Source organism: Ranitomeya variabilis, chromosome 5, assembly GCF_051348905.1.
Source record: "Ranitomeya variabilis isolate aRanVar5 chromosome 5, aRanVar5.hap1, whole genome shotgun sequence".
NCBI lineage: Eukaryota > Metazoa > Chordata > Amphibia > Anura > Dendrobatidae > Ranitomeya > Ranitomeya variabilis.
Window position 1 is genome coordinate 628,531,893 of NC_135236.1, and position 20,091 is coordinate 628,551,983.

The 20,091-nt window shown below is 40.2% G+C and overlaps 1 protein-coding gene across 29 annotated transcripts in view; it reads left to right on the top strand.

Annotated features, from left to right (window-relative positions):
- LOC143776626 (protocadherin gamma-B1-like) overlaps window positions 1–20,091 on the top strand; it is a 472,349-nt gene that overhangs the window by 372,368 nt on the left and 79,890 nt on the right. Inside the window, exon 1 of one of the 29 annotated variants that reach the window (XM_077266184.1) lies at window positions 77–2,550. The exons of the other annotated variants lie outside the window; for them this stretch is intronic. Coding sequence (XP_077122299.1) covers window positions 133–2,550 — 2,418 coding nt within the window. The 5' untranslated portion in view covers window positions 77–132. Of the gene's footprint in view, window positions 1–76; window positions 2,551–20,091 lie in introns of those variants that run through there. 29 annotated transcript variants of the gene reach the window in all.

The following is a 20,091-nucleotide window of genomic DNA, read 5'->3' on the forward strand; positions in this document are numbered from 1 at the left end:
TACACAGCATTTCACACTGGGATGTGCCGGGTACAGGACTCAGAAAGAAGACGGATTATTTTCTGCTGATAATTCTGCTGGATTACAAATATAAGAAGGATTTTTACCATTATATTTCTGGTGAGAAGAAGGATGGCTGGATTACGACTGCAGGAAGGACAATCAGTGCAAGGACTCAGATGGCAAGTAATATTTCCCTTCTTATTTTCCTGGCTGTGTCATTCAGTCTCTGGTCAGATTCATTATTCCATTAATGAAGAATTAAGAAAAGGTTCTATTGTGGGAAATCTAGCAAAGGATCTTGAGTTAGATGTTAAGGATCTCTCCAGAAGGAAATTACGTATTGTGTCTGATCTATATGAACAATTTATCAGAATAAATTTGGAAAATGGAAACCTGTACATTGCTGATAGGATAGACAGGGAGACGTTGTGCAGAGCTGCAGCTGATTGTGTCCTTACATTTGATGCAGTGGTGGAAAATCCCTTAAATATTGTGAGTGTCAGCATTGATATTCAGGATATAAATGACAATCCTCCTACATTTATTCTTGATTCAGTTAAAATAGAAATAAGTGAATACACCTCCCCAGGAAGAAGATTTAGTTTACATAATGCAGAAGATCTGGATGTCGGTGTTAATTCCCTGATAAGCTACAGACTCAGTGAGAACCAGTATTTTGCTCTTGGAGAGAAGGTCAGCACTGATGGCAGTGTATTTCCAGAGCTGATACTAGAGAAACCTCTAGACCGAGAGACAAAGAACAAGCATGAACTCATCCTCACAGCTTCTGATGGAGGAAATCCTGTACAGACAGGCACTGCCCTAATTAATATTATTATCAATGATATCAATGATAATCTCCCGACTTTTACACAGGATGTATATAAAGTAAGTGTCAGAGAAAATATACCGGTGAATTCTACAATTCTGCAGGTCAGTGCAAGTGATGAAGATGAAGGAGTCAATGCACAGATCACTTATTCATTTAGAACCACAGCAAATGATATTCTACAAACTTTTACTCTCAATCACAAAACTGGAGAAATTACCACAAAAAGACAATTAAATTATGAAATCTCAAGGTTTTACGAAATTTCAGTACAAGCTGAAGATGGAGGAGGTCTAGCAGCAAAAGCCAAGGTTTTAATAGAAATAACAGATGAAAATGACAATGCTCCTGAGATATCTATAACCTCGTCATCAGATGTAATTCCTGAAGATGCTGCCCCTGGTACTATGGTGGCACTCATAAAGGTTTGGGATCGGGACTCAGGAGAAAATGGTGAGGTTCAGTGTATAATACAAGGGGATTTGCCATTTGAACTAATATCAGCAAGTAATTTTTATAAAATTGTTACAAAAAGTAATCTAGACAGAGAAAAAATATCATCCTACAACATCACAATACAAGCATCTGACAAGGGGTCTCCTGAACTGGTTTCCAGAAAAGTTATTAAACTAGAAGTATCAGATGTCAACGACAATGCTCCAGTGTTTGAGAAGTTAGGTTATGCTGTATTTGTCTATGAAAATAATTTACCTGGAGCTTCAATATTTATTATTCAAGCACGAGATCTGGACAGTGAAGATAATGCAAAAATAACATATTCTGTAATGACTGGAAGTTATGAAGATCTCCTGTCTTCCTTCATCTCCATGAATCCTGTAACTGGGGTCATTTATGCTCAGAGGTCATTTGATTTTGAAATGAATAGAGAATTCAACATCCAAATCATCGCCAGAGACAATGGATCTCCATCTCTGAACAGCAGTACAACACTAAGAATATGTATAGTAGACCAGAATGATAATTCTCCAGTCATTCTGTACCCATCACCAGAGGTTGATAGCTCAACATTTGAGATGGTTCCTTGGACCTCTGAACAAGGCTCTTTAGTATCTAAGGTGGTGGCAGTGGACGCTGACTCTGGACACAATGCGTGGTTGTCTTACTTTTTACACTCTTCAGAACCATCACTCTTCACCATTGACCAGCACACAGGAGAGATCAGGACATCACGTGGATTTCACGAAAAGGACATCATGAAACATGGAATTGTGGTTCTAGTGAAAGACAATGGGATTCCCTCCCGCTCAGCTTCAGTCACTCTAACCATGGTGATTGCTGATCATTTTCATCAGGTCCTTCCTGAGCTGAGCAGTCAGTCTAACAAAGAAGAATCTCAGTCCAACCTACAATTCTACTTGGTTATCGCCTTGGCATTGATTTCCTTTTTCTTCATGTTGACTGTGATTATTGCAGTTGTCTCCAAATATAAAGAATCTCAGTCATCATCATTTGGGTCACTGAGTACAAATCTATATCCACAGATTGATCCCAGATTTCTTTCTCAATTTAACACTGGGACATTACCTCTGCCATATTCCTATGATGTTTGTGTAACTCTGGATCCAAGTGAACAAGAATTTGCTTTCCTCAAACCTCAGCACAATGTTCCTGTGGATAGTCTAATTGATGCTGAAGATTGTGGCATTGTGAATGAAACTTTAGAGAACTCTGCACCTGCAGAAAATCTTACATTGCAGGTATGTTTCATGTTGTTCTCTATCTAGAAAATTAAACATGTCAATCCAGAAATGTAAATTAGTTATACATGTTATATGTTAATTTGCAATCAATTAACTAATTGTGAAACGGTCATTTTTTTGGGGGGAGGATGGATAATTTATTATTCAGTGTCTTAAACCTTTTTTGGTACAATTACACTGAAATCACTTGCGGGGACTGACTTTGAAGACACAATGCTAAAGTAGAACAACAGTCTTTTCATTTTGAGGATCTGTGTGGGTTTGTGTTGAGGTCCCAGAAGTCAAAATATGATTGCATACCCTGCCAACATACCATTACTTGTAATACTTAGATTTCTCCTATGGAACTCCATGTTGGCTTGTCAGTAAATCTAGTACATAATATAAAATAGTGCTCGTAAATGAAAGTTCCACTTAAACACACATAAGGCTGATATCCATGCTACTCAGTTTTCATATAGTGGGTTATCACTAGTGTTGAGCATTCCGATACCGCAAGTATCGGGTATCGGCCGATATTCGCTGTATCGGAATTCCGATACCGAGTTCCGATATTTTTGTGATGTCGGAAATCGGAATCGGAAGTTCCCAGTGTATGGTTCCCAGGGTCTGGAGGAGAGACTCTCCTTCAGGCCCTGGGATCCATATTCATGTAAAAAATAAAGAATAAAAATAAAAAATATGGATATACTCACCCGTCCGACGGACCCTGGACCTTAGCGGTGCAACCGGCAGCCTCCGTTCCTAAGAATGCAGTGAGTTTACAGGACCTGCGATGACGTCGCGGTGTTGTGATTGGTCGCGTGACCGCTCATGTGACCGCTCACGTGACCGCGACGTCATCGAAGGTCCTTCACTCACTGCATTCTTAGGAACGGAGGCTGCCGGTTGCACCACTAAGGTCCAGGGTCCGTCCGAGGGTGAGTATATCCATATTTTTTATTTTTATTCTTTATTTTTTACATGAATATGGATCCCAGGGCCTGAAGGAGAGTTTCCTCTCCTTCAGACCCTGGGAACCATCCAGGATACCTTCCGATATTTGTATCCCATTGACTTGTATTGGTATCGGGTATCGGTATCGGCGATATCCGATATTTTTTGGATATCGGCCGATCCAATCCAATACCGATACTTTCAAATATCGGATGGTATCGCTCAACACTAGTTATCACATAAATTAAATCACAAAGTAAAAAAAAAATTATCATAAAGTTAAAAAAAATTGTAAAAACATACTGGCCTTGCATTCTGCAAAAGAACTTTTTTCATACCCAAAATCAATGGGTTTTCCTGACGTAGGCGCAAATCATAATAAAAAACAAATTGTAAGCAGTCTAAAGACCCATTTAGACTGTCCAGTTTTTGCTCCTGAACAAGCGTTATTCATCTGTAAACAAGTTGATTGACACTTTTTTACTGTTGGCAAGAGCGCACAAAATTGATGATTGATATAATTGTTCTGTTCCTATACAGCATTGTGTTGCCAGCAGTACAGCTGCTGTTTATGTAGAATGATAATGTGCCTCCAATAAGGATGATTTTTATGCCGGCATAAATGGTCCAATCATCTGACAAATGAACAATCTGCTTTTTCATTGGGTGTTTGATGGTATCTTTATATGGATTGAGAACATGCTGTTCTATGAATACTCATATGCTTATCAGCTTATTTAAATGGACTTTAGCCCATTCATGACCAAAGCCAAAGTGCAAACCTGAAGTGCTCTGACATGCTGAATATGAGATGCATAAGGGTACCGTCACACAGTACCATTTTAATCGCTACGACGGCACGATCCGTGACGTCGCAGCGATCGTATGATTATCGCTCCAGCGTCGTAGACTGCGGTCACACGTTGCAATCACGGCGCTGGAGCGATGCCGAAGTCCCCGGTAACCAGGGTAAACATCGGGTAACTAAGCGCAGGGCCGCGCTTAGTAACCCGATGTTTACCCTGGTTACCAGCGTAAACGTAAAAAAAACAAACAGTGCATACTTACATTCCGGTGTCTGTCCCCGGCGTTCTGCTTCTCTCCACTGTGTAAGCGCCATAGCCGGAAAGCACAGCGGTGACGTCAGACGTCACCGCTGTGCTCGCTTTCCGGCTGGCAGACGCTCACACAGTGCAGAGAAGCTGAGACGCCGGGGACAGACACCGGAATGTAAGTATGCACTATTTGTTTTTTTTACGTTTACGCTGGTAACCACGGTAAACATCGGGTTACTAAGCGCGGCCCTGCGCTTAGTTACCCGATGTTTACCCTGGTTACAAGCGAACACATCGCTGGATCGCTGTCACACACAACGATCCAGCGATGTCAGCGGGTGATCAAGCGACGAAAGAAAGTTCCATACGATCTGCTACGACGTACGATTCTCAGCAGGATCCCTGATCGCTGCTGCGTGTCAGACACTGCGATATCGTAACGATATCGCTAGAACGTCACGAATCGTACCGTCGTAGCGATCAAAATGGTACTGTGTGACGGTACCCTAAGGGTCAAAATTTTCATGTTATGCTATCATCTGTAATTAGTGATCACAAGAAGGATGGAGATGGGATTTTTCTGGAACACCATGCTTGCTTCACTGTAGTGTATGTCATCCATGTTGCTGTAGCCATACCAGGAAGGTGAGCTGCAGAAGCAGTGAATCAGTTACTGGAGCCTTTTGTTCAAGCAGTTGGGCCCTATGCAATCAAACATTAAGATATACACTCACTGGCCACTTTATTAGGTACACCTGTCCAACTTCTTGTTAACACTTAATTTCTAATCAGCCAATCACATGGCGGCAACTCAGTGCATTTAGGCATGTAGACATGGTCAAGACAATCTCCTGCAGTTCAAACCGAGCATCAGTATGGGGAAGAAAGGTGATTTGAGTGCCTTTGAACGTGGCATGGTTGTTGGTGCCAGAAGGGCTGATCTGAGTATTTCAGAAACTGCTGATCTACTGGGATTTTCACGCACAACCATCTCTAGGGTTTACAGAGAATGGTCCGAAAAAGAAAAAAAATCCAGTGAGCGGCAGTTCTGTGGGCGGAAATGCCTTGTTGATGCCAGAGGTCAGAGGAGAATGGGCAGACTGGTTCGAGCTGATAGAAAGGCAACAGTGACTCAAATCGCCACCCGTTACAACCAAGGTAGGCCTAAGAGCATCTCTGAACGCACAGTGCGTCGAACTTTGAGGCAGATGGGCTACAGCAGCAGAAGACCACACCGGGTACCACTCCTTTCAGCTAAGAACAGGAAACTGAGGCTACAATTTGTACAAGCTCATCGAAATTGGACAGTAGAAGATTGGAAAAACGTTGCTTGGTCTGATGAGTCTCGATTTCTGCTGCGACATTCGGATGGTAGGGTCAGAATTTGGCGTAAACAACATGAAAGCATGGATCCATCCTGCCTTGTATGGAGCATCTTTTGGATGTGCAGCCGACAAATCTGCGGCAACTGTGTGATGCCATCATGTCAATATGGACCAAAATCTCTGAGGAATGCTTCCAGCACCTTGTTGAATCTATGCCACGAAGAATTGAGGCAGTTCTGAAGGCAAAAGGGGGTCCAACCCGTTACTAGCATGGTGTACCTAATAAAGTGGCCGGTGAGTGTATATACAGTATATACTGTATAACATTTCAAGTCTAAGAGACAAAATGGTGTTTTAGTTAATAATGGTAAATCTATGGGAGGATCATGTGTCACCCATATGGGTGCAGATTTTTATTCTTTGATTAATTGTTGAATTGCCTGCATTAATATATTTGACTTGCAGTGGTTCTTATTTTTCATCACTTACTAAAAAATGGGCTATACTACCCATCTTGCTTCTTATAGGGTTATTCTCATTATAAAAGCTAGTTAAAATTCCAACATATTTGCTAAAACAACCAACTTTATAATTTACTTGTTATTAAAAAATGACTACCTTCTCAAGAACATAGGTACAGGGTGATTCACTCGCTACCTGGAAAAATTGCAGTAACTTCTAAAAGAGATGGTCGACCGTACTGAAATTTATACTGTACATACTTTTTGGTTTATGAGAAGTGAGTGCTATGATCCTCAGAGACAGACTTGTCGCTGACTTGTTGCCCCCCTGGGTCAACTCGACTATTAGATAGACTTCATGCCTTTCTGCTTCATCTGCTGTTGGTGTGGTGCTTGCATTTTGCTCCTACTGAATTCCTTCTTCTTAATTGTGAAAATTTATTGGAAAACTGAGTCCTTAACACCCCTTTCTGCCAGCTGACGGAATAGTACGTCAGCTGGCAGATCCCCCGCTTTGAGGTGGGCTCCGGCGGTGAACCCACCTCAAAGCCGCTGCATGTCAGCTGTTTTGTACAGCTGACATGTGCGCGCAATGAGCGCGAGCGGAATCGCGATCCGCTCGCGCCCATTAACTAGTTAAATGCCGCCGTCAAGCGCTGACAGCGGTATTTAACTAGCGCTCCCGGCCGCGCGGCCGGGGGTCCTCGCACCGCTGACCCCCGTCACATGATCGGGGGTCAGCGGTGCATTGCCATAACAACCAGAGTTCTCCTTGAGACCTCTATGGTTGTTGATGGCCGATTGCTTTGAGCGCCACCCTGTGGTCGGCGTTCAAAGTACACCACCATTTCTGCTACATAGAGGTGATCTGTACTTCACCTCTATGTAGCAGAGGCGATCGTGTAGTGCATGCTTCTAGCCTCCTATGGAGGCTATTGAAGCATGCCAAAATTAAAAAAAAGTGTTTAAAAATATAAAAAAAATAGAAAAAATATAAAAGTTCAAATCACCGCCCTTTCGCCCCAATCAAAATAAAACAATAAAAAAAATTAAACCTACACATATTTGGTATTGCCGCGTTCAGAATCGCCCGATCTATCAATAAAAACAAAGTATTAACCTGATCGCAAAATGGCGTAGCGAGAAAAAAAATCAAAACGCCAAAATTACGTTTTTTTGGTCGCTGCGACATTGCATTAAAATGTAATAACGGGCGATCAAAAGAACGTATTTACACCAAAATGGTATCATTAAAAACGCCAGCTTGGCACACAAAAAATAAGCCCTCACCCGACCCCAGATCACAAAAATTGGAGATGCTACGGGTATTGGAAAATCGCGCATTTTTTTTTTTTTTTTTTAGCAAAGTTTGGAATTTTTTTTCACCATTTAGATAAAAAATAACCTAGACATGTTAGGTGTCTATGAACTCGTAATGACCAGCAGAATGATAATGGCAGGTTAGTTTTAGCATTTGGTGAACCTAGCAAATAAGCCAAACAAAAAACAAGTGTGAGATTGCACTTTTTTTGCAATTTCATCACACTTGGAATTTTTTTCCCGTTTTCTGTTACACGGCATGGTAAAACCAATGGTATCGTTCAAAAGTACAACTCGTCTTATTCTATCATTGTAGAATAAGTTGGAACATACAGAAACATTACTGGATAGGCATGATGTAGGACGTTCAAAAATGTCTGAGGAAACAACTCAAAATGTGCAACAGCGACTTCTAGCATCTGCACGTAAATTGTTGCACAGGTTTTCCCAGGCGACAGGCATGCCATATTCCACATATCAACGAGCTGCCAAGAGAGGTCGTGTTCGCCTGTTCATATTTAATGTTGTTCAGGATTTGAAAGGACCTGATTAAAGGGAACCTGTCACCCCGTTTTTTCAGTATGAGATAAAAATACCGTTAAATAGGGCATGAGCTGTGCTTTACAATAGTGTATTTTTTGTCCCCTGATTCCCCACCTATGCTGCCGAAATACCGTACAAAAGTCGCCGTTTTCGCCTGTCAATCACCCTGGTCTGGTCAAAAGGGCGTGGTGAATTGGCTGTTTCTCCCCCACCTCTTGCTTATCTTCCCGGCATTGGCGTAGTGTTTTGCGCATGTGCTCAGCCCTTGTAGCCAGCACTGATCAGTGGCGAGCAGACATTCCAGAGACTATGTCCTGCTTTTCCCCTACTGAGCATGCCCACGGATCGACCTCTCATTGGAGGTCGGGGGTCACATGCTCAGGTCCTGTAGTTGGTCCTATTAGGAAGGACCGGGAGAGCTACAGCTATAAAAAGTCTGCATGACCGCACAGCCATGTGCTAGTATAAATCAATTATTGTGTGTGTGTGGAAGTATGCCTGTTCTGGTAAAAGGTCCAAATCATTCCCATCCCTAGTGTTGATGAATGCTCGAGAATGTTGGAGCTGTCTAGCGCCAGTTAGTGCCATCCAGCACCAGGCACCACCTATAGCATCAATCAGCAGCGTTAGCCAGTGCGGCATCGTGCACAACCAGTGCGCTTTCCTGTCCATAGTTAGGGCGGTTAGGGGTGTTCGACAGAGTGGCGCTGCGTGCACCCAGTGTGCTAAATCTATTTTTAGTTTACTCCTGACACCACTGTAGCGGTGTCGAGCGCAAGAGGTCTCGAGGGACAATGACACTGAGTCTTAGGGCAGAGTTCTGTGACTTACTTGCGCTCTCTGTGCGGTATCGCGGCCCTGTGATGCAACAGGGTTTGCTTCCTTCATACCGAGTGAAGTGAATACCGTGTGTTTCTTCTCTTAATACCGCCTTATAGTCCGCCATTACCGAGCAGCAGGTGTCTTCTCTGCACTGTGGACCCCAGACTGCGATCTCATCTTATATCACCTCTTATTTATATTTGATGTGTTCCACCAGTCCTAACAGTATAGTATGTGTATTATATATGGTATACAGTTGTCTTCATCATTCAGGGGCATGTAAAAGTTTGGGCACCCCTGGTCAAAATTACTGTTATTGTGAACAGTTAAGCACGTTGAAGATGAAATGATCTCTAAAAGAACTAAAGTAAAATATGACACACTATCTTTATATTTTAGGCAAAAAAAATTGTGTATTTTTATCTTTTGTATTTAAAAAATTACAAAAAGAAAAGTGGGCCGATGCAAAAGTTTGAAAGTATCACAGCTTGTAAACACTTTTGTAGCCAGCCAAGAGTCTTTCAATTCTTGTTAAGGTATTTTCATCCAATGTTACTTGGAAAATTCTTCCAGTTCTGAGATTCCTGGGTCGTCTTGCATGCACTGCTATTTTGAGATCTAGCCACAGATTTTCAGTGATGATCAGGGGATTGTGAAGGCCATTTTAGAAACTTCAGCTTGTGCCTTTTGAAGTAGTATTGTGGATTTTGACATGTGTTTAGGATCATTTTCCATTTTTAGACGCCATCCTCTTTTCAACTTCAGCTATTTTATAGATGGTGTTACATTTGCATGAAGAATTTGTTGAAATTTCATTGACTCCATTCTTACCTCTACCCGTGAAATGTTCCCCGTGCCATTGGTTGTAACACAACTCTAAAGCATGATTGATCCACCCCCATGCTTAATGGTTGGCAAGATGTTCTTTTCTTGAAATTCTGTGCCTTTTTTCTCCACACATATCTTTGATTATTGTGGCCTAAGAGTTCTACAGTATTTTAACATCATTGGTCCACATGACTTGTTTCCAAAACACATCAGGCTTATTTAGTTTTTTTTCATACTTCTGACATTGAATTTTATGGTGAGGACGCAGGAGAGGTTATGTTCTGATGACTCTTCCATGAAGGCCATATTTGTGCTGGTGTCTCAGAATAGTAGAACAATGTACCACAACTCCAGAGTCTGCTAAATCTTTCTGAAGGTCTTTTGCAGTCAAGCGGGAATTTTGTTTTGCCTCTCTAGCAATCCTATGAGCAGCTCTCACTGAAATTATTCTTGGTCTTCCAGACCTTATCTTGACCTCCACTGTTCCTATTAACTGCCTTTTCTTAATTACATTTCGAACTGAGGAAAGGGCAACATGAAAACACTTAGCTATATTCCTGTAGCCTTCTCATGCTTTATGGGCCTCCACCATTTTCATTTGTGCTAGGCAGCTACTTAGAAGAACACATGGCTGCTTTTTATTGGCACAAGGTTAGAGAAGGGTGGGTTTTTATAAAGCTGGGAAATTTGCATCACCTGCCTCTACTAAAGATGATAGTCAACAAGCCATAACCACAACAGGCTAATAAAGGTCTGAAACTTTTGTCATAGATATCTGCGCACAAAAATCTCCAATGGTGCACAAACTTTCCCATTGGCCCATTTTCCTTTTTGGAATTTTTAAAATGTAAAAAATGGCAATATATTAATTTTTTTCAAAAATATAAAGGAAATGAGTCATCTTTAACTTTTGGGATTTTAGAAATCATTTCATCTTCATCTTGCTTAACTGTTCACAATAGCAGTAATTTTGACCAGGGGTGCCCAAACTTTTACATGCCACTGTATATCTTTGGTGAACTATCATTCCCCATCCTCTGGATCAGTTAGGAAAGCATCACGCATACAGGTGAATTTTATAGAATGTTATAAACATTTTTACATTTTAAAAATAATACTTTTGACCATAGTGTTCGTTAGTCTGCAAAGTTATCTGAATGTTCCATAAATAAATAGATTTATAGAAATCTTCCTGAAGCTACAGCATAGATCTGAGAACTGGTCGCCTATTGCAAACAGGACATAGTGTTAGGAATCCTAGTACTTTGATTAGAAATTTGATTACTTATTTTATATTACTTTAAATTTAATTATTTCGCATCATTTCTGCGGTTTGCAGCATCTGCAAAACTACAAGAACTTTGTGACTTAAAATCAGCAAATTAAATAGTTGTATAATATTAACTACATTATACATTGTCACAAAGTCATTCTGAATTTTCATAAAATATAAAGCAAATTTCATTATTCTGACAAACCTTACCAGACCATATTATGATACTCAGTTTTCAGGATAAACCATTTTATTGAATATGAACACAAATAACTGGTTCAGGTCAATCATATAGATGTTCTTACCAACAATTTTATACATGAAAGTACGTTTATAAGTAAGCTTATTACATTCAATTTTATAAAGTATAACAGCTTATAATATATTCGATTAGATGACATACTTAAAGTGCATGTGTCATACAAAAGAAATGTCTGGTAGAATGTCACTCTATCATTCAATATTTCCATTTTTGTATTCATCATCAATATCTATATCATTTCTTTAAATATATTTAAATATATATCTTTGCTAAATTCATTTCTAAGTAGATACCAACTATGGAAACTTTATTTGCTAGATATTGAAAAAAATAATTCAAGTAAAATACAACACTGACTCTGCAGTTCCCCATATTGGCCTCAGAGCGCCGCTGTTCACCAATAAGGAAAATATTCTGCAAATCCAGAATCGCCTCCATGATGCAGACAGTGTTCAACTGCAAGAAGAAATACACAGCATTTCACACTGGGATGTGTGGGGTACAGGACTCATAAAGAAGAAGGATTATTTTCTGCTGGATTATAAATAGAAGGATTTTTACTATTATATTTCTGGTGAGAAGAAGGATGGCTGGATTACAGCTGCAGGAAGGACAATCAGTGCAAGGACTCAGATGGCAAGTAATATTTCCCTTCTTATTTTCCTGGCTGTGTCATTCAGTCTCTGGTCAGATTCATTATTCCATTAATGAAGAATTAAGAAAAGGTTCTATTGTGGGAAATCTAGCAAAGGATCTTGAATTAAATGTTAAGGATCTCTCCAGAAGGAAATTACGTATTGTGTCTAAAATCGAGAAATATTTTAATATAAACCTGGATAATGGAAACCTGTACATTGCTGATAGGATAGACAGGGAGACATTGTGTGAGGCTGCAGCTGATTGTATCCTTACATTTGATGCAGTGGTGGAAAATCCCTTAAACATTGTGAGTGTCAGCATTGATATTCAGGATATAAATGACAATCCTCCTACATTTATTCTTGATACAATAAGAATAGAAATGAGTGAATACACCTCCCCAGGAAGAAGGTTTCTTTTACATAATGCAGAAGATCTGGATGTCGGTGTTAATTCCCTGATAAGCTACAGACTCAGTGAGAACCAGTATTTTGCTCTTGGAGAGAAGGTCAGCACTGATGGCAGTGTATTTCCAGAGCTGATACTAGAGAAACCTCTAGACCGAGAGACACAGAACAAGCATGAACTCATCCTCACAGCTTCTGATGGAGGAAATCCTGTACAGACAGGCACTGCCCTAATTAATATTATCATTAATGATATCAATGATAATTCTCCAGTATTTACACAGGATGTATATAAAGTAAGTGTCAGAGAAAATATACCGGTGAATTCTACAATTCTGCAGGTCAGTGCAAGTGATGAAGATGAAGGAGTCAATGCACAGATCACTTATTCATTTCGAACCACATCAAAAAGCACTCTACAGGCTTTCATTATCAATCCCAGAAATGGAGATATTAAAACAAAAGGAAAATTAGATTATGAAGCCTCAAAGTTTCATGAAATTTTAGTGCAAGCAGAAGATGGAGGAGGTCTAGCAGCAAAAGCCAAGGTTTTAATAGAAATCATAGATGAAAATGACAATGCTCCGGAGATATCTATAACTTCATCATCAGATTTTATTCCTGAGGATTCTCTCTCTGGTACTATGGTGGCACTGATTCAAGTTCATGATCCTGATTCAGGAGAAAATGCTGAGGTTCAATGTATAATAATGGGGGATTTGCCTTTTGAGTTGATCTCATCAGCCAATAATTTTCATAAAATTGTTACAAAACGTAGTCTAGATAGAGAAAACATATCATCCTACAACATCACAATTCAGGCATCTGATAAAGGGTCTCCTCAAATGAGTTCTAGAAAAGTTATTAGGCTTGATGTGTCAGATGTCAATGACAATGCTCCAGTGTTTGAGAAGTTAGGTTACACTGCAATTATTCCAGAAAACAATTTACCAGGAGCTTCAATATTTAGAATTCAAGCAAGAGATCTGGACATTGAAAACAATGCAAAAATAACTTATTCTGTGATTACTAAAAGTGACGAAGAAGATCTCCTGTCTTCTTATATCTCCATGAATCCAGTAACTGGAGTAATCTATGCACTAAGTTCATTTGATTATGAGAAGCACAGAGAATTTAATATCCAAATCATCGCCAGGGACAATGGATCTCCATCTCTGAACAGCAGTACAACACTAAGAATATGTATAGTAGACCAGAATGATAATTCTCCAGTCATTCTGTATCCATCACCAGAGGTTGTCAGTTCAACATTTGAGATGGTTCCTTGGACCTCTGAACAAGGCTCTTTAGTATCTAAGGTGGTAGCAGTGGACGCTGACTCTGGACACAATGCCTGGCTGTCTTACTTTTTGCAATCTTCAGAACCATCACTCTTCACCATTGACCAGCACACAGGAGAAATCAGGACATCACGAGGATTTCATGAAAAGGACATCATGAAACATGGAATTGTGATTCTAGTGAAAGACAATGGGATTCCCTTCCGCTCATCTTCAGTCACTCTAACCATGGTGATTGCTGATCATTTTCATCAGGTTCTTCCTGAGCTGAGCAGTCAGTCTAACAAAGAAGAATCTCAGTCCAACCTACAATTCTACTTGGTGATCGCTTTGGCACTGATTTCATTTTTCTTCATGTTGACTGTGATTATTGCAGTTGTCTCCAAATACAAAGAGTCTAAATCCTCTACTTCATTTGGATCCCTGAATACAAGTCTATATCCACAGGTTGATCCTAGGTTTATTCCACAATTTAATTGTGGAACATTACCTCTGCCATATTTCCAAGATGTTTGTGTCACTCTGGATCCAAGCGAGAGGGAATTTGCTTTTCTTAAACCTCAACACAACGTTCCTGTGGACAGTCTGATAGATGCTGATGATTCTGGTATTGGAAATGAAACATTAAAGAACTTTTCACCGGCAGAAAATGCTATATCGCAGGTATGTTTCATGCAGTTCTAGTTGATTGTAAATTACATTTACATGAATGATTAATATTATGAAATTATCATTTTGGTTGGGGTTATGTTGCTTTTTAGTATTTTGATAACTTGTTGGAATGAATACACTGAAAACTTTTTTTGAATTTATATCTATGTAAGTTGTTTTGATGTGCACATTGCTAAATATTATTAAGATCATAAGTAACATTTAAAGAGTATTCCTATAATGGTATTTTCTAGTAAATCACTGGGATATATTTGATATTTTCACTTATTGGGGCTGACCTTTAATAAGCCAGACAGCTTACAGAATAACCAAACTTTCTTCTTAACTACTCGTATTTAGCAGGCACTTGATTTACTTGCAGATTGGTAGGGGTCTGGATCCTAAGACCCCAAGCGATTGTGCTATAGACCCTTGTGAAATGTGCAGCTCAGTAGCCAGAAATGTACAGACTGGAGTGCGGATTTAACAGAAAGCATAGGCTGTGAAGCCACGTTCACATGTTCACTATTTGGTCAGTATTTTGCATCATTATTTTTAATCCAAAACCAAGAATGGAACAATTAGAGGAACATTACAATAGAAACATATGCAACACTTCTGTATTATCACCCACTCCTGGTTTTGGTTTGCAAATACTGAGGTAAAATGCTGAACATGTGATTATGGCCTTACACTGAGAGTTTATGACAGTTACTTCAGACTCCTTGTTCAGTCAGAAGTCACAAGATGGCGGCGCAGGATGGGAGCGGCATCGGCAAGAGCTGAAGATGGTGGCTGGTGAGTATAGTAGATACATAGATTAGTAGCACAACTCCAGAGGTGAAATAAAACAAAACCCTGCTGCTTTCAAAAAACAGAAACAGAAAATCCCCAAAATACTGAACCAATAAGAGGAAACTAAACTCCATCTGTGACATTTTTGTTTTCCTCTATATCAGTGTTGCATATAGTTTTTTTTACAGAGATGTATCCTGGTATAATTCTCCCACACAGGGACAGACACATTCGTGTGACGCCTGCTACATTCTCACAGGACTTATCAAAAGAGAAACTACGATACATCCTCCAATGTTTTCCAAACCATCTAAAAAGTAAAACTGTTTTTGTTGTCTGCTGCCCAGAGCAACCAATCACAGTGCTGCTTTCATTTTACCACAGCTGTTTAAAAAGTGACAGTTGTGATCAGTGAGTTCTGTCCAGCAGACAATGGACAGGATGAATCTGTTCAGGAATATGGCAGCTCTGATTGGTGAACAATGAGCAGGATCTATGTAAAATAACACTTTATTCTCTCAGAGCCAGCATCAAACATGGGTCTTCTCTGCAGTACTAAAATTCACAAATGTAATGTATTTTTATAGTTAACCCGGCACTATAAAAGGCGAGTTATAACGGCCTACTACTGAAATATCCTTATTAAGTGACAGGTCTGATTTACCCAATAAATAATCCCCCAAAGTGGCGACTATGGGGGCTAAATAACAGGTGGAGCCGTGTGATCGTGGAGTCATGCGATGCCGCCAATCAGCAGCTCAACTGAGCATCACATGACTCCACAGAAGCAGGAAGCGCTTTCTAGTAAGCCCCTTGTTTGGTTCTTTGGGGGCTGCTTATCCGGTAGAATGGTACTTTCCTGTATTACATTATTCAATGACCACGCTTATGTTTTATTTTAAACGGGTTCTCCACTGCCTGCACAACCCCTTTTTAAATGAAGTAGTTCCCTTCATAAAATAAAAATAACAGATACTAAGCTCCCACAGCAGTGCTGTTTCAGCAATGTCGACGCTTGGTCTGTTGTGGTTCATGTGACATTGTTAGGCCATGTGATCCCTGTAGCCAATCAGTGCCTTCTACTGGGCTGCTGCGCTCTCACCCACTCCTGGTTTTGGCTTACAAATACTGATGCCATATACTGGCCAAATTCTGAAAGTGTGAACATGGCCTTAAAGTCACACTCCTTTGCCATAGACCCAGAGAAGTGTGTAGCTCAGCAGACAGAATCACACAGTTGGAGTATAGATTCTATGGAAAGAACAGATTTTATAGCCTATGATTTGTGTTAAGTCCATACTTTGGGCTGTGTACAATCTCAGACAAGAGCTGTGTTCTCTCTGTTAAGGTGCACTATTCTTTGGAGCCTATTACCCATTCGCTGTGGGTCTCAGCACCCACTGTGAGTTATATATGAAAAATCAACAATAAACGTTGGTTACTCTTTAACTGGTACTGTATCACCTTCATGAGGATCAGCATGGGTTGGTACAGAGGTCCCACTAATCAAGAGTGATGGCATATCCTAGCAACACACCATTACTAGTAATACTTTGAAAATATCTTTAAAAAATATAATGTCTTCCATGGAACTTCAACTTAGCTAGATATATTGGTAATTCCAGCATACAGCAATATAAAGTAGTGCTCACCATTTAAAGTGGATTTCCAATTGAAGGCTTTATTAATAGTGCAATATGTACGATATGTTATCCTAGATATTAGCAGTAATTCTCTGGTAGAATCAGGCATCACTGATTTAAGTGCAGCTAACAATTCTGCATCTTCTTAACCATAATTATCAAAAAAGTGTGTTCTAATTTCCTGCCCTACAACACTTGACAATACCTGTCCTGTCCTGTACAATGATTAATAACTTTGGGCATAGATCTAGAACCATGTTGTAGGATCTAAATCTATCTGCGTCTTAAAGGTTTATTCTTATTATACTAAAGCAAAAATAAGTCACTTTGCAGTTTGCTTGTTAATAAAAGTCCTTTCTGTTCTTAAGAACCGTGGAATCTTAAATTTGATTGTCTACTGCTCATTGTCTTGATTACCGGCCACTACTGTAGTGTTTCAGCGGTGGCAGGTGACCAATGTACTGAGTACGGTGTTTACAAGCTCTTTTCATTATAGTTTGAAAGTGCTTCCCGGAGGAAGACTGGATCTTTGAGACTGACCAGCTTCAATGTCACTGTGCTCCTCTAATGCTGAAGAGGCAAAGCTGTGGTGAGGAACCTTTTTTCTGCCAAGGGCCATTTGGATATTTATACCATCCTTGGGGGGACCGCACAAATTGCACTCTAAGTCTGCACACAAAGTACGATGCTGACACGTGTCAGGATGTAAATCTTTCATTGCCGTGTGCCTCAGCGCTCAATAGTCAACACTTCATGTGTGTGCTCATGGAGCAACAAGAAATTAACCCCTTTACCCCCAAGGGTGGTTTGCACGTTAATGACCGGGCCAATTTTTACAATTCTGACCACTGTCCCTTTATGAGGTTATAACTCTGGAACGCTTCAACGGATCTTGGCGATTCTGACACGGTTTTCTCGTGACATATTGTACTTCATGATGGTGGTAAAATTTCTTCGCCATAACTTGCGTTTATTTGTGAAAAAAACGTAAATTTGGCAAAAATTTTGAAAATTTTGCAATTTTCCAACTTTGAATTTTTATGCCCTTAAATCACAGAGATATGTCACACAAAATACTTAATAGGTAACATTTCCCACATGTCTACTTTACATCAGCACAATTTAGGAACCAACATTTTTTTTTTGTTAGGGAGCTATAAGGGTTAAAAGTTGACCAGCAATTTCTCATTTTTACAACACCATTTTTTTTAGGGACTACATCTCATTTGAAGTCATTTTGAGGGGTCTATATGATAGAAAATACCCAAGTGTGACACCATTCTAAAAACTGTACCCCTCAAGGTGCTCAAAACCACATTCAAGAAATTTATTAACCCTTCAGGTGTTTCACAGGAATTTTTGGAATGTTTAAATAAAAATTAACATTTACATTTTTTTTTACACAAAATTTATTTCAGCTCCAATTTGTTTTATTTTACCAAGGGTAACAGGAGAAAATGGACCCCAAAAGTTGTTGTACAACTTGTGCTGAGTACGCTGATACCCCATATGTGGGGGTAAACCACTGTTTTGGCACACCGCAGAGCTCGGAAGGAAAGGAGCGCCATTTGACTTTTCAATGCAAAATTGACTGGAATTGAGATGGAACGCCATGCTGCGTTTGGAGAGCCCCTGATGTACCTAAACATTGAAACCCCCCACAAGTGACACCATTTTGGAAAGTAGACCCCCTAAGGAACTTATCTAGATGTGTGGTGAGCACTTTGACCCACCAAGTGCTTCACAGAAGTTTATAATGCAGAGCCGTAAAAATAAAAAATCATATTTTTTCACAAAAATTATCTTTTCGCCCCCAATTTTTTATTTTCCCAAGAGTAAGAGAAGAAATTGGACCCCAATAGTTGTTGTGCAATTTGTCCTGAGTACGCAGATACCCCATATGTGGGGGTAAACCACTGTTTGTGCGCATAGAAGAGCTCGGAAGGGAAGGAGCGCCATTTGACTTTTCAATGCAAAATTGACTGGAATTAAGATGGGACGCCATGTCGCATTTGGAGAGCCCCTGATGTGCCTAAACATTAAACCCCCCACAAGTGACACCATTTTGGAAAGTAGACCCCCTAAGGAACTTATCTAGATGTGTTTTGAGAGCTTTGATCCCCCAAGTGTTTCACTACAGTTTATAACGCAGAGCCGTGAAAACAAAAATTCTTTTTTTTTTCACAAAAATGATTTTTTAGCCCCCAGTTTTGTATTTTCACAAGGGTAACAGGATAAATTGGACCCTAAAAGTTGTTGTCCAATTTGTCCTGAGTACGCTGATACCCCATATGTGGGGGGGAACCACTGTTTGGGCGCATGGCAGAGCTCGGGAGGGAAGAAGCGCCATTTGGAATGCAGACTTAGATGGATTGGTTTGCAGGCGTCACGTTGCATTTGCAGAGCCCCTGATGTACCCAAACAGTAGAAACCCCCCACAAGTGACCTCATATTGGAAACTAGACCTCCCAAGGAACTTATCTAGATGTGTTATGAAAACTTTGAACCCCCAAGTGTTTCACTACAGTTTATAATGCAGAGCCGTGAAAATAAAAAATATTTTTTTCCACAAAAATGATTTTTTAGCCCCCAGTTTTGTATTTTCCCAAGGGTAACAGGAGAAATTGGACCCCAAAAGTTGTTGTCCAATTTGTCCTGAGTATGCTGATACCCCATATGTGGGAGGGAACCACTGTTTGGGCTCATGGCAGAGCTCGGAAGGGAAGGAGCGCCATTTGGAATGCAGACTTAGATGGATTAGTCTGCAGGTATCACTTTACATTTGCAGAGCCCCTGATGTTACCAAACAGTAGAAACCCCCCACAAGTGACCCCATATTGGAAACTAGACCTCCCAAGGAACTTATCTAGATGTGTTGTGAGAACTTTGAACCCCCAAGTGTTTCACTACAGTTTACAATGCAGAGCCGTGAAAATAAAAAATCCTTTCTTTTCCCAACAAAAATGATTTTTAGCCCCCCAAATTTATATTTTCCCAAGGGTAACAAGAGAACTTGGACCCCAAAAGTTGTTGTCCAATTTGTCCCGAGTACGCTGATGCCCCATATGTTGGGGTAAACCCCTGTTTGGGTGCACGGGAGAGCTCAGAAGGGAAGGAGCACTGTTTTACTTTTTCAATGCAGAATTGGCTGGAATTGAGATCGGATGCCATGTCGCGTTTGGAGAGCCCCTGATGTGCCTAAACAGTGTAAACTCCCCAATTCTAACTGAAACCCTAATACAAACACACCCCTAACCCTAATCCCAACGGTAACCCT